Below are 15,636 nucleotides of genomic sequence, written 5' to 3'. Positions count from 1 at the left end.
AAAAGTCTACATCGATCAAAGATCTGAAAAAAAAAAAAAAAAAAATTCCTTTTTTTTTTTAATTCTAAAAATATATCAGAAAATACTCATCTAAACTTGGGATATGGAAGATCTTGCTCATCTAGAAGCCAGAAAGAAAATGGGTAGAACTGTTGACATAAAAATGTGAAACTGCATGGTAAAAGACATGGCTCTGTTTGCAGCATGAGTAAGAACAATAGATTAATATCCCTAATATGCAAAGGATTTCTGTGAATCAGAGAGCAAAGTACCCTAACCAACCCAATAGATGAATGGGCAAAGGAAATGAATAAGCAATTTATAGAAAAAGAAATACAAATAACCAATAAACTTATGAGAAGATGCTAAATTTCATAATGACTAAAGCAATTCAAAATAAAGCAATAATGAGATATTAATTCCCTTTATCAAAAAGGAAATAAAATTTAAAAGATTGGTAAACAGGAACTCTCATAATGTCTCTGCCATTGGATCAGGGAGAGGCATGTAGGAAGTGTCAAAGATAGTGATAGTTCACCTGGATAATGGGTATACAGTGATCATTGTACTGTTACATTTTATGCCTCACATAACTTGAAAAAATATTTTTGAATCTATTCAATATTTGATTTAAAACAGTTTTTAAAAATTCATGCCTTTTGATTCAGCCTCTTGGGAATCTTGCATAGGTTGCGTACTCAAGGATATGTGCTCTCGTTCATTATAGCGTTTGTGGTAGCAAAAAGTTGAAAACACTCTGAATGTCCATTAGTGGGGCAATGTTTAAATCTTGGTACATCAGTAAGAATGAGGAGATAGAAGCATGCATTTAATATGTTGAAAAGTAAAAAAAAGGAGTGACATGATTCCAATTTTATTTAATAAAAAGTGTTTATATGGATATATATGTGCTTTAGAAGCAGGCTAGTTGTTGACTGGGAAATAGGGGTGGGAGGGTCTCAGATGGGGACATACTGATTTTTTATTTATATAATTAAGAAGTGGTGGGCTTAATGTACCTTTTTTTTTCTCTGCCTTTTTTGTATTTATTTTATAAAATCATTTTTAATACAAGCTTTATTATTTTTGTAAAAAAGATGCATTTTTATTTTCAGTGTGAAAGTCATGGGCCATCCTGGGGTAGGAGCAGAAGAGGTTCCAGCAGATGGAAATTTTTTTATAAAATGAGATTACATTGCTGTTTTGTAATTCTTTTTTCCCCACGAGATAGAATGTTGGCATCTTTCCACTTTAGAAAATAGAGATTATAACTTCATCTTTCATGATTGTGTAATATTCCAGTATATGTATGTTTTACTTAGTCTGTTATCCAGTATTGATTGTTTCTTATTTTTCAGTAACATAAACAATGTTTCATGAATAGGCTAGTTCTACAGTCTTTACCCCTTGTACAATGATTTTCTTCCAGTCAATTCCTAGAAGTGGGATTGCTAGGTCAAAGGGTGTACATGTTTAAAATTTTTATACACGTTGTTAAATTTTCCTTTTGAGAAGTTTCATGTAGTCTCACTTCGTTACTAGTTTAGTGTGGTGGGACCTGTTGATTTAGTTTTTATTTTTATCAAAGGGATATATGCAGATCACCACCAATTGCTGTTCAGTGATTCCAAATCATGATGACCCCATGTGTTTCAGGGTAGAACTTTGCGTAGGGCTTTCAATGGCTGTAATCTTTCAGAAGGCCTCTGGGTGGATTTGAACCACCAGCCTTTCGATTAGTAGCCAAGTGCTTAACTGTTTGTGCCATCCAGGGACTCCTAGATATGCATATAGTTAGAGATGAATATCTACTTCTATAAGCTTCTTTAAAAAAAAAAAAACAACAGAAATTCCCAGCTCCTTTTGCCTTTCCCAGATCCCCAAAGGTAACTGCTTTCAACTTTTTTAGCTGATTCTTGTAGCGTTTACCTCCTTATCTTCAAATTCCAGTTTTATTTAATATTTATCGACTTCCTCCAATGGTTAAGGATTTCTCTTTTTTACCATTCCCCACACCCACCCACATAGATTTACTTTTACCCTGCATCTTCCCACTCTAGTTAATTTTAGTTATAACTGTTTTCAGTGTTTACATTATTAATCAATATAAAAGTTGAACCATGATTACTTTCCTGCACCTTATTTTTCTAGTTAATAATTATCTTTTTGTTTGCTTTGTTTCCTATATTTCACCCCCAAACTATCCTCTAATTGTATAAATCTCCGGTTATGCAATGTATCCAAACACATTAAGTAAACTGCATTTTAATTTCTTGAAGAATTTTCTCTGCACGTCTTCTGATCTGCTCTAAGCTGGGAGGGTTGTTCAGTCATCAGACTACACAGCTATCTCTGTGAGTTGTCCCTCCACCATTATTCTGGGGATTCCGATCTTAGGTGTTTAGATCTCATAGTGTCCTTGTTCTTGATTTAATCCTCATTTGGTAGAGTGCATCCTCTGGTAGACTCTTGTGCAAGAAAACAGGGCAGGTAAAGCCCTGAGGTGATTGCATGGAATATAACAAAATCCCTGTCCTTGAGCAATTTATATTCTTAGGAAAGCAAGGTGGGATAATAAATAAAAAAACAAATATTTATTATGTTGGATGGTGTTGAGTGCAGTGGAGGGAAATGAAGAAGGAGGATAACGGGACAAGGTGTAGGGGCTGAGGGATGCTATTTTATATGGGATAGTTAGGGAAGGCCTCATGGATAAGGTGATGTTTTAGCAGATACCTGAAAGAGCTAAGGGAGTGTGGGGAAAGAGTGTTCTGGGCAGAGGGAGTCTTGAGGTAGATACATGCTTGTCGTGTTTGAGAAACAGCAAGGAGTCCAGTGTAGCTGGATCACAGGGGCGAGGAGATTGGGAGGACATGAGGTTAGAAAAGTAGCAGGCCAAACCAGTTAGGGCCTTGCAGACCCTTGTTAAGACTTTGGCTCTTATTCTGAGTGAGCTAGAAAGCCGCTGAAGAGTTTTGAACAGAAGCGCAGATGTGATCCACCTTATGTTTTAAAATTGCTCTGGTTATTTGTGGAGAATGGTCTCTAGGGGCTAAGCAAACTTAATTTAGGAGAGATGGTATTGGCTAGGAACAAGGTGGAAGCAAGAGATGATGTGAAAAGTTATCTGTTTCTACATATATTTTAAAGGTAGAGCCACACTGGATGTGGGTTGTAAGAGAAAGAAGAGTCAAGGATAATTTCAGGGCTTTTTGGCCCAGGCAGTTGAAAGAGTGGATTACTGAGATTGGGAAGACTAAAATGACTAAGTTTGGGATAGGGAAGGAGGGGCACTGAGATCAGAAGTTTGGGTTTGGACATCTTAATGTTTGTGGTGTCTACTGGACATCCAAAATGTTGAGTGTGCAGTTGTCTAGATGGGTCTGGATTTCAGGTGCTAGATTGGGCTTGAAGATAGGAATTTGGGAATATACCCATGCCTAGATGACATTTAAAGTGGTGAGACTGGCTGAGCTCATCGAAGGAATGATTGTAGAGACAAAGAGATCCTAGAACTGAGTGAGTCTTGGAGACTGATTATTTAGTGGTTGGGGAGAAGAGAAGATACCAGCAGAAGGATTAGGCAGGACCTGCCAGTTTGGAGGAGAACCAGAAGAGAGTGTGTCCTAGACCCAAGTGAATAACAAGCTTCCAGGAGAAGGGTGTGATCAGTTCTTAATAACTATTATTAAAGTGCTATGGATAGGTCAAGTAGGATGAGCCCCAAGGGTTTACCTTGGGATTTAGAAGTGGGGTCGTTTGTGATTTTTATGTGCTGTTTCTAAGGAGGTGAAAGCTAGATTGGAATGGGTTCAAGAGAGAATAGGAGAAGAAGAATTGGAGACACCAGGTATAGACAGCTTTTTTTTTAAATTGTGCTTTAGGTGAAAGTTTACAGAGCAAATTAGTTTCTCAGTCAGCAATTTATACACAAATTGTTTTGTGATATTAGTTGCAATCCTGGCAATGTGTAAGCACTTTCCCCTTCTCCACCCCAGGTTCCCCATTTCCATTCGTCCCATTTTCCTGTCCTTTCTGGTCTTTGTTTTGGTCACGTGTTGCCCATTTGGTCTCATTTACATGATTGAGCTAAGAAACACGTTCCTCACATGTGTTATTGTTTGTTTTGTAGACCTGTGTAATCTTTGGCTAAAGGGTGAACTTCTGGAGTGACTTCAGTGCTGAGTTAAAAGGGTATCTGGGGGCCATAGACTTGGGGTTTCTCCAGTCTGTCAGACCAGTAAGTCTAGTCTTTTTTTGTGAATTTGAATTTTGTTCTACATTTTTCTCCCACTCTGTCTGGGACCCTCTATCGTGATCCCTGTCAGAGCTTTCGGTGGTGGTAGCCGGGCACCATCTAGTTCTTCTGGGATCAGGCTAGTGGATGCTCTGGTACTTGCAGACTGTTAGTCCTTTGGACTAACATTTCCCATGTGTCTTTGGTTTTCTTCATTTCCTTTTGTTCCAATGGGATGGGACCAGCAGATATATCTTAGATGGCCGATCACAAGCTTTTAAGACCCTAGGTGCTACTCACCAAAGTGGGATGGAGAACATTTTCTTTATAAAGTATGTTGTGCCAGTTGACCTAGATGTCCCCTGCAACCATGGTCCCCAGCCCTCAGCCCAGTAATTCTGTCCATCAGGGTGTTTGGATATGTCTATGAAGTTTCTATGACTTTGCCACGGTCACATTGTGCTGACTTCCTCTATAATGCGTACTTAGCTTGTTTTAAGGAGTTTTGTTGTGTAGGGAAGCAGAGAGCTAGGGTAGAAACCAGAGGGGCCTGTGAGGTTCGGAAGGGGCATGAGTGTGTGACATCATAGCGTGTTTTTGTAAGCTGAGGGAATGGTCTGGTAGAAAGAAAGGGAGAAATTGATGCAGGAGAGGAAAGAGGCAGTTGGTAGATCTGTGACCTTGTGTAGTTGAGGGGGTGGAATCAGGGTAGACATGGAGAGGAGGGGCTGTAGATGGAAGCATGGGCCGTGTGTTCAAGTGCAGATATGCAGGCATGTTAATGGACGTGCTGGTGGGAGTCTGTGGATGTTCTCTTCTGATTGCTTCAGATTTTCTCAGTCAAGTAGGAAGCAAGGTCAGCTTTAAGAGTGAGAATGGAATGTTGTGTGCTCTGCACATCTGTGGCGCTTAACCAGGAATGCAAAGCAGAAACAGTTGGACTAGGAAGGGAAGGGGTGTCACTGCCAGAATTAAAAAAAAAAAAATACAGATATCTGGACTCTATCCCTTGAGTTTCTGACTCTTTTGGTCTGGGGTGAGACCTGGTGTTAGTATTTTTAACAAATCGTAGAGGTGATTCTCATGTGTACTCTGACTGAAAATCACCAACAAAATGTATCTCGTTTAGTTTTCATAGCAATCACCTGGGGTAGCTCCCATCCCTGTGTTACCGTTAGCCAAGGTCAGGTGGCTAGGACATGGTGGAACCAAGTTTTGACCCTGGTCTGCCCCGTTTCAAGGCTGATGTCACTTTCTAAATCCTACATTATCACCATGCTTTGTCTGTTACCACTGCATGGTGCTCCATCTTTTCTAAGAAGTTTAGATTTGAATGTGCGCACAAATAAAAAGGAAATGTAGGGAAAAATTTAAACTTGCTAGCAATAAAAGAAATGCAGACGAGAGCAATTTTAAGGTAATGTTTTATCCATACTAAATTAGCAAAAGTAAATGTAAAATGATCAAGGTCTCTGCTGGTACAACAGTGGTAAAACAGAAAGCCTCATTCATTGCAGATTATAGTATAAACTGGTACAGTCCTTTTGAAAGAATATAACAGCTGTCAAGAGCCATAAAAACGTTCATACCCTTGAGCTAATAATCTCATTTTTGGGAAATTATCCCAACAAAATAATTCAGCAGTCTAAGAGTAATATATATACAAAGATTTTACACTAGCATTATTGAAAATATAACCAGCTAAATGCCCAATAGAAGGGAAATTGATAACTTAGGTTACATCATTATATTGGGATATTATCCAGAGTATTTCAGTATTAATTATGAAGACTATGGCACAGCATGGCAGTGCTTAGAAAATATAAATGTAAAAGCCAAAATTATATAGACACTGTATATATGACAGTAAAAACTACATTTGATAGCAAGTGGAGGAAAATGCCATAAAGGAAAATAATTATTAGAGTGAGGTGATGGAATTAAAGATACCTTTAAAAAAAACTTATTTTCATAATTAAAAATAATCTTTAATGTGATTATAAAAGTAACCTATGCTTACTGTAGAAATGAGGTAAGTATTGAAAATTATAAAGAGCAAAGAAAAAATTCATATGTTTGCAGAGTGCAGAAACCAGTAATACTGATATTTTGGCCTACAGGCATGTCTTCTATCAGTTGAGTTATCATACTGTTATTGAGTGTAACAATCAGTTAAGAACAGGATTTGCTTTACTAGATGACCCCGTTGCTTATAAGGAGAAAGCAGCTCCCTTAAGTAGGAAACGAAACTGTAAGGTCAAGGCCAAATATAACAGCCTGAACACAGGACTTCTGGATTGCAAGACAGACAAGGAAGCATTCTGTGTTTTTTGCTGTTGTTGGTAATTTTGATCAAAAGTTATCTTTACCTCTGAACAAAATGTAGAGTCTGTTTATTATTGAAATTGTTATAGCACAAAATCACTTCATCAACACTTATTCTCTAGATTTAATTCTCCTTTTCTAATTTAAATGATTATTTTTATATAATTTTTAATAATGTAAGGCATCTTAGAAATAATTATCACATGATAGAATACACTACTTTTTTGTTTGTACTTATGTATAAACTATATTAATCAATATCTCATAAATGTATCCATTTATCATGAGCATTTCCCTGTGTTAAAAATTATTTGAAAATAATTTTCTAACTCATGGAGAAATAAAGCCTCATTGGGATATTAATTAACATTTAATTGATCTTGGCAATATTCATTTTTGCCATTCAGGAACATGGTATGTCTTTACAATTACTTGTTCAATCAAGTTTTGTAGTTTTCCTTTAATGGGAAATCTCAATATCATTCCTAGGTGTTAGTTTGTTGTGGTGGTGCTGGTGAGTGGCTTATTTTTTCTTTCGTATATAATTTCCCTTTGGTAGTGATTTTTTAGACTTTTATTTCATAACCAGCCTCTTGACTGAATTTAGATAAATTAGCACTGTTTTTCAGTTGATGCTCTTGGATCTTCTAGTCGGGTTATCCAGTGTAGTATTGGGCAGAGTTTCTAGGATACTGAAGTCAACAGTTTTTAGTTTTCCCTTGTCTTTTACCTTGTAAGAAGGTACTTGACATTAGCCCAAGGGTTGATTCTCACATTTCCTCCTCTAACCCTCTGTGAGCTTTGCTAAAATCTGACATAGAGTTCTGCATTTCAGGGACCTTTTTTCAGTAGCTGTCCATAGGCCACCATTCCCTGGCTAAGAGTGCATGATTGAATAGTTCTAGTCTTGGGCCTTTCTTCTTAAGATGGATTGTGTTTTAAATTATTTGTTTGTAAGTAAGAGACATGTCCAGATTGCTTTCAGAGCTGGGGGGTTATGGCTGGGATGTGAGGAGTATAAGGCAGCCAAGACCACTCTTGGTTCCAACACTTCCAAGTCTGAGATGCTCAGTGTCCCAGCTGCCTTGCATGTACCTGGCATTCTTTTTTGTGAAAGAGAAGATTTGAGGCTTCATTTGCTCTCTATTAGGATATAGTGTTGCTTCATCCAGGCTTTAATATTTAGCATTGCAGAGTGGGATCTTCCAACAAACAGCATCTGTCTGTAGTTTCTGGAGAAAAGACATGAGCAAGCATGATGATGAGTATGTGGATGAGTCTGGATTCTGATTTCCTTAAAAGCTGTGTCACCAGTGGTTACTCTAGACCAATGGTTCTCAACGGCTTGTGAGGGTAAGGGGGTGGGGGGCAGTATCTGGAGAGAGTTTTCATTGTCACAACTTGGGGGAGGGTGCTGCTGACATCTAGTGGCAGGGATGCTGCTGAACATTCTGCAATGCACAGTACAGGCCCCCTTCCCCTCTCCAACAAAGAGCTATCTGGTCCACACTGTGAATTGTGCCAAGGTTGAGAAACCCTGTTGTAAACCCAGGGCACATTCTTTACCTGTAACTCCTCCTTCTCTCTGATGCTGGTAGTCCTATGGAGAAAGGACAAATACAGTTTTCATGTTTTAGCCTCTTTACTGTGCCAAGTACTGTGCTTTGGGCACTGAGAATAAATAGGGGCTAGTTGAGTGCTCAGCTCCTTGCAGGATTCACCTCCTTTCAGAGGTTTTAGTGAAAGTGGAAGAAAGACTTGAACTCAGGAAAAAACTAAGACAGTGAGATTTCAAAAAGACATGAAGTGCAGGGATAGAGCTCATTTTAGGGGCTAGATTATTAAAAGAAAGGCAAAGGTAGAGCATAGGTTGTGGGTCTTACCTATATATTTTTGGGTTTTGTTTAAAATAAGTCCCCAGTCAGTAAGTCACAATCTTTTTGCTTTTTGTATGAACTGTCTCTTTCTGCTATATCCCATCTAAGACCTCTCCTTGGAAGGACTGAAGCAAACCCATCCTTTGCTCTAGCCAGGGATTGATACCAACTATGGGTATGAAGATTTTCACCACCCCTCCTCCACCTCACACACACACACACAATCTACATTCTCTCCCAGAGGGTCACATTTGAAATAACCTTGCCTTCTTTAAAACACTTTACAAATGTTCAGTGGTGGGACCTTTTGGTGTTGGCCATTTTTCAGGAACATTTTTCACATTCACTTAGAATTGCCCATCAGAATTGTATGTATTTTTTTGTAAACACTCTGGTGATAGCAAGTGTTCACTTTTTCAGAGTATATTTTTCATAAAATCAGAAATCATTGAGAATGTAATTTGACGAATCAATTGTGTATTGAGGTTGTAAATTTGACCTGAAGATAGTTTCTAAGACAAAGTTCAGAAATACCTTGAGTAACGACTGTATTCATTCGCCCTTTCAGTCAGTCAACATAATATTGAGGGCATGTTCTGTGACAGGTACTGTTCTAGGCACTGGGGAAACAGCAAGATTGGCATTCTAGTTGAGAAAGACAAGTTAAGAAATTAATACAGGCAATCCCTGGATTACAAACGAGTTCCATTCCTAAGTCTGCTTTAAGTTGTATTTGTACATAAGTCAAACCAGTTAGGTATGGTTCGTATCTAATGTCAGTTAGTCAAATGTATGTCTTAGTATATAGTATATAGTGTACCTTTCTATGCGTAAGAAACATTAAAGAAATACTTCCAGATACACTAAAACATCTTTAACATAATAATAAAGTAATAATAATAATATTTTGATAATATTTTTGCAAAGTAGCATGTGTTTGTTGTTATGAACCTTTGTATGTACCTTAAATTTTTAATATAATAGTCTTTATGAGGGTTGGTTTGTAACTGTGGGTTGTATGTAAGTCAGATGTTCGTAACCTGGGGACTGCCTGTAAATAATAAAGCAAATAATAAAAAACAAGTTGTCAACTTAATATAATATCAGGAAACGAGAGCTGCTCTGAAGAAGAGTCAAGCAGGGAAGGAGGGTAGAGAATGGAGGAGGCCAGAAGGATGGAGATGGGGCTGGTCTAGAGAGGGTGTAAGGAAAGCTTTTCTGAGAAAGTAACATTTGGGCAGAGACCTGAGGAATATGCAGGATGAACCATGTCATGGCATGTTTCAGGCAGTGGAAGCTGTGAGTGTAAAGGTTCTGAGGTAGGAGCAAGCTCCGTGGGTTTCAGGAACGTCAGAGGGGCCAGGCCAGCATGGGAGGAGTGGAGTAGGTGAGAGCGTAAATGATAAGAAATGAAATTGGTGATGGAGATCCTTCTTCTGAGGATGATGGGAAGGAACTGGGGGTTTTGAGCCCTGTTGGAGTTAAGTGCTTTGCCCTCCAGGATCACTGTTTGGAAGAGTAATACTACTTTGTATTTATGTCTTAAAGGTTATGCCTTTTTTTATTAGTCAATTTCATTTTTAAGATTCATCTGTGTTTCTTGTAGCTGTAGTTTGTTCATTTTTCTTAACATATAATATTCTATCATATAACTATTCCACAATTAGCTACTCTACTATCGATGAAGGGGTAGTGGTTGTTCAGTGGTAGAATTCTTGCCTTCCATGCGGGAGATCTGGGTTCAATTTCTGGCAGATGCATCTCATGTGCAACCACCACCCATCTGTCAGTGGAGGCTTGCATGTTGCTATGATGCTGAACAGGTTTCAGTGGAGCTTCCAGACTAAGACAGACTAGGAAGAAAGGCTTGGCAATGTACATCTGAAAATCAGCCAGTGAAAACCCTATGGATCACAACAGTCTAATCCACAAACAATCTTGGGATTGGCCCAGGACTGGGTAGCATTTTGTTTTGTTGTGCGTGGGGTTGTCATGAGTCAGGGGCTGACTTGGCGGCAGCTAACAACAACAGCAGCAACACCTGTTGATGGACATTTGAGTTTTGTTTCCAGTTTGTAGACATTATGAACAATGCTGCTGTGAACATCCTCATATATGTAACTTAGGCGCATATACATGAGGTTTCTCTACAGCATATACCCAGAAGTGGAATTGTTGGGTGATAGTAATAGATAGTAGTAGATACCCTCCACGCATCTGTCAGTTTGTTATACTGTGGGGGCTTGTGTGTTGCTGTGATGCTGGAAGCTATGACACCGGTATTCAAATACAAGCAGGGTCACCCACGGTGGAGAGGTTTCAGCTGAGCTTCTAGACTAAGACAGACTAGGAAAAAGAACCCGGCAGTCTACTTCTAAAAGAATTAGCCAGTGTAAACCTTATGAATAGCAGCAGAACGTTGTCTGATATGGTGCTGGAGGATGAGCCCCTTCCAGGTTGGAAGGCTCTCAGAATACGACTAGGGAAGAGCTGTCTCCGCAAAGTAGAGTGGACCTTAAAGTGGATGGAGTCAAGTCTTCGGGACCTTCATTTGCTGATGTGCCATGACTCAAAATAAGAAGAAACAGCTGTGAATATCCATTAATAATTGGAACCTGGAAGGTAAGAAGTATGAATAAGGGAAATTGGAAATCATCAAAAATGAAATGAAACGCGTAAAGGTCGATATCCTAGGCATTAGTGAGCTGAAATGGAGTGGTACGGGTCATTTTGAATTGGACAGTCATATGGTCTACTATGCCAGGAATGACAAATTGAAGAGGAATGACATTGCATTCGTCAAAAAGAACATTTCAAGATCTGTCCTGAAGTAGAACGCTGGCAGTCATAGGATAATATCCATACGCCTACAAGGAAGACCAGTTAATATGACTGTTATTCAAATTTACGCACCAACCACTAAGACCAAAGATGAAGAAATTGAAGATTTTTATCAACTTCTCCAGTCTGAAATTGATCGAACACGAATCAGGATGCACTGGTAATTACTGGTGTTTGGAATGCAAAACTTGGAAAAGAAAGAAGGATCAGTAGTTGGAAAATATGGCCTTGGTGATAGAAATGATGCCAGAGATTGCATGATTGAATTCTGCAAGACCAACGACTTCTTCATTGCAAATACCTTTTTTCACCAACATAAACGGTCACTATACACAGGGGCCTCACCAGATGGAATACACAGGAATCAGATTGACTACATCTGTGGAAAGAGACGATGGAAAAGCTCAATATCATCAGTCAACAAGGCCAGGGGCCGACTGCCGGTCAGACCGTCAGTTACTCACGTGCAAGTTCAAGTTGAAACTGAAGAAAATTAGAACAAATCCACAAGAGCCAAAGTATGGACCTTGAGTATATCCCACCTGAATTTAGAATCTCAAGAATAGATTTGACGCATTGAACACTAATGACAGAAGACCAGACGAGTTGTGGAATGACATCAAGGACATCGTATATGAAGAAAGCAAGAGGTCATTAAAAAGACAGGAGAGAAAGAAAAGACCTATATTGATGTCAGGAGAGACTCTGAAACTTACTCTTGAATGTCAGGTAGCTAAAGGCAAAAGGAAGAAATGATGAAGTCAAAGAGCTATACAGAAGATTTCAAAGGGCGGCTCGAGAAGACAAAGTAAAGTATTATGATGACGTGCAAAGACCTGGAGATAGAAAACCAAAAGGGAAGAACACGCTCAGATTTTCTCAAGCTGAAAGAACTGAAGAAAAATTTCAAGCCTCAAGTTGCAATACTGAAGGATTCTATGGGGAAAATATTAAACGACGCAGAAAGCATCAAAAGAAGATGGAAGCAATACACGGAGTCACTATACCAAAAAGAATGGATCGACGTTCAATCATTTCAGGAGGTAACGTATGATCAGGAACCAATGGTACTGAAGGAAGAAGTCCAAGCTGCGCTGGAGGCGTTGATGAAAAACAAGGCTCCAGGAATTGATGGAATACCAATTGAGATGTTTCAACAAACGGATGCAGCGCTGAAAGTGCCCACTCATCTATGCCAAGAAATTTGAGAGGCAACTATCTGGCCAGTCGAGTGGAAGAGGTCCATATTTATGCCTTTTCCCAAGAAGGGTGATCCAACTGAATGTGGAAATTATTGAACAATATCATTAATATCACATGCAAGCAAAATTTTGCTGAAGACCATTCAAAAGTGGCTGCAGTATATCGATAGGGAACTGCCAGAAATTCAAGCTAGATTTAGAAGAGGATGTGGAACCAGGGATATCTGCTGTCAGGTGGATCCTGGCTGAAAGCAGAGAATACCAGAAAGATGTTTATCTGTGTTTTATTAACTATGCGAAGGCGTTCGACTGTGTGGATCATAACAAATTATAGATTAACATTGCAAATAATGGGAGTTCCAGAACACTTAATTGTGCTCCTGAGGAATCTCTACATGGATCAAGAGGCAGTCATCCGAACAGAACAAGGGGATACTTCATGGTTTAAAGTCAGGAAAGGTGTGTGTCAGAGTTGTATCCTTTCACCATACTTATTCAATCTGTATGTTGAGCAAATAATCTGAGAACCAGGAATATATGAAGAAGAACATGGCATCAGGATTGGAGGAAGACTCATTAACAACCTGCATTATGCAGATGACACAACCTTGCTTGCTGAAAGTGAGGAGGGCTTGAAGCACTTACTGATGAAGATCAAAGACTACAGCCTTCAGTATGGGTTACACCTCAACATAAAGAAAATAGAAATCCTCACAACTAGACCAGTAAGCAATATCATGATAAATGGAGAAAAGCTTGAGGTTGTCAAGGGTTTCATTTTACTTGGATTCATAGTCAACACCTATGGAAGCAGCAGTCAAGAAATCAAAAGACGCATTGCATTGGGCGTATCGGCTGCAAAAGACCCCTTTAAAGTGTTGAAAAGCAAAGATGTCACCTTGAGGACTAAGGTGCACCTGACCCAAGCCATGGTGTTTTCAGTCACCTCATATGCATGTGAAAGCTGCACAAAGAATTGACGTCTTTGAATTGTGGTGTTGACGAAGAATATTGAATATATCGTGGACTGCTAAAGGAACAAACACATCTGTCTTGGAAGAAGTACACTCAGAATGTTCCTTGGAGGCAAGGATTTGAGACTACGTCTCACATACTTTGGACATGTTATCAGGAGGGATCAGTCCCTGGAGATGGATATCATGCTTGGTAAAGTGGAGGGTCAGCAAAAAGAGGAAGACCCTCAAGGAGATGGATTGACACAGTGGCTGCAACAATGAGCTCAAGCATGGCAAGGATTGTGAGGATTGCTGAAAGTGAAGAGTTCTTGAAGCACTTACTGAGGAAGATCAAAGACTACAGCCTTCAGTATGGATTACACCATACTGGATTGTGCATGACCGGGCAGTGTTTCATTCCCTTGCACATAGGGTCGCTATGAGTCGGAACTGACTTGAGGGCACCTAACAGTAACAACATAACAACAAGTAGTGGATACTGAGAAGCTGTCTCCTCAAATGCTTGTGAAGTACAATTTGTACTTTAACTAACAGCAAATGAGTTCCTTTGTTAACAAGCCAGTGTTTTGATGAGTGGGGCTTGGAAATACATTTCCTTGTATCTTTTTAGAATATTATTGAGGAATATCCAAGAAAGCAGTGGCAGTTTCCTGGGTGATAGGTAAGGATGCTGCAAGCCAGGTCAAGAGGAGGAACACTTATTTTTCTATTCTTTCCTTCTTTAGTGTTTGAATTTTTATCACATGCATGCATTTTTTGAAGCCTATTTATTAATAAACCATATCTATGTGTGTGTAAAATTTGATTTTTACAGAAGCAGGGTAGCTGTTGTGCTGATGAAAACACAAAGGCATCTTTAAGCCAATTCCTCCTCTGAGATGACTTGATAAATGTAGAGAGGCTGCTTGGCATTTGTATTTCTGTGAAATCCAAACATTGATACTTAAGAGTGCTTCCGATGAGTGAAATGTGCTTCTGTTTTTATAGATAACACTTTATTTTTGAATTTCAAGCAACATTTTTTGCTCCTTTCCCCAGGCAACAGAAATAGACACCAAAATCAAAGTGTGCACCCGAGCCTACCATCTACTTGTGAAGAAACTGGGCTTTAATCCATATGACATCATCTTTGACCCCAATATCCTCACCATTGGTACTGGGATGGAAGAACACAACTTGTATGCTGTTAATTTTATCTATGCAACAAAAGTCATTAAAGTAAGTTTGGGAATTTTCTCTCTTCTACCCAAGACATGGCTTGAATTTATTTCATGGCTCTAGTGAATAGTTGGAGCTAACGTATATATTCATGGGTGGGGAATATTGACGTTCTTGTTCTTAGGTAGTAAATTGTTTTTCTGAAATATAGGGGCCTTTAATTTTTTATTAATTTTTCTTTTATAGCCCTGTTTTTAATTGTGGAATATAACATACATTCTGGGGAATACAGGAAACATAGAGTTTAATAAGTAATTAATTATGAAGCATATAGCAGCTTTCACTTAGGTCCCAAAATAGAACATAGCTAGTGCCCCCATAATAGCTCTCCCTTTTTGATTATACCCTCATCCTGAACTTTATGAAGTAGCCATCATCCTGAGTTTTGTGGTACCACTTTGTTGTTTTTCTTTATAATTTTATTACTTACGTATTATATCTAAACAATATACATAGTTTAATTTTGCCTGTTTTTGAACTTAATATAAATGGAATCATAAGATACTTTTATACCTTTGTTTTTCTTACTCAACTTCATTTTAAGATTAATCTGTGTTGCTTGTAGCTGTAGTTTGTGCATTTTTATTAATGTATAATATGCTATCGTAAAACTATTCTACAGTTAACCATTCTGCTGTTAATGGACATTTGGGTTAACTCCAGTTTGGCAACATTATGAACAATGCCCGTATGAACATTCTTGTATACGTATCTTGGGCACAGGTGTATGAGTTTCTCTACAGCATATACTCAGAAGAGGAATTGTTGAGTCATAGTAGTAGATAATGACAAACTGTCTCCCCAAATGCATGAGCCAGCTTGTATTTAACCAGCAGTAAATGAGAGTGCCTGTTGTTCCACATTGCATGCTAATACTTGATATTATCATAAGGTGTGCTAGGAGTCTATCTATTTTCCTATATTTATATCTAGCTCTAGCTCTATCATCTCTGTCATTT

General features: G+C 38.7%; 1 protein-coding gene across 5 annotated transcripts in view; it reads left to right on the top strand.

Annotated features, from left to right (window-relative positions):
* MTR (5-methyltetrahydrofolate-homocysteine methyltransferase) overlaps positions 1-15,636 on the top strand; it is a 121,813-nt gene that overhangs the window by 62,187 nt on the left and 43,990 nt on the right. For all 5 annotated transcript variants that reach the window (XM_023727987.1, XM_004372790.3, XM_023727986.1 and 2 more), the window contains one exon: positions 14,498-14,677. In XM_023727987.1, the coding sequence (XP_023583755.1) occupies positions 14,498-14,677 (180 nt within the window). The remainder of the gene's footprint in view (positions 1-14,497; positions 14,678-15,636) is intronic.

The sequence above is a fragment of the Trichechus manatus genome, unplaced genomic scaffold, assembly GCF_000243295.1.
Source record: "Trichechus manatus latirostris isolate Lorelei unplaced genomic scaffold, TriManLat1.0 scaffold00021, whole genome shotgun sequence".
NCBI classification, from domain to species: Eukaryota; Metazoa; Chordata; class Mammalia; order Sirenia; family Trichechidae; genus Trichechus; species Trichechus manatus.
The sequence above is the reverse complement of the archived record's forward strand: the minus strand, read 5'-3'. Positions and strand labels throughout refer to the sequence as shown.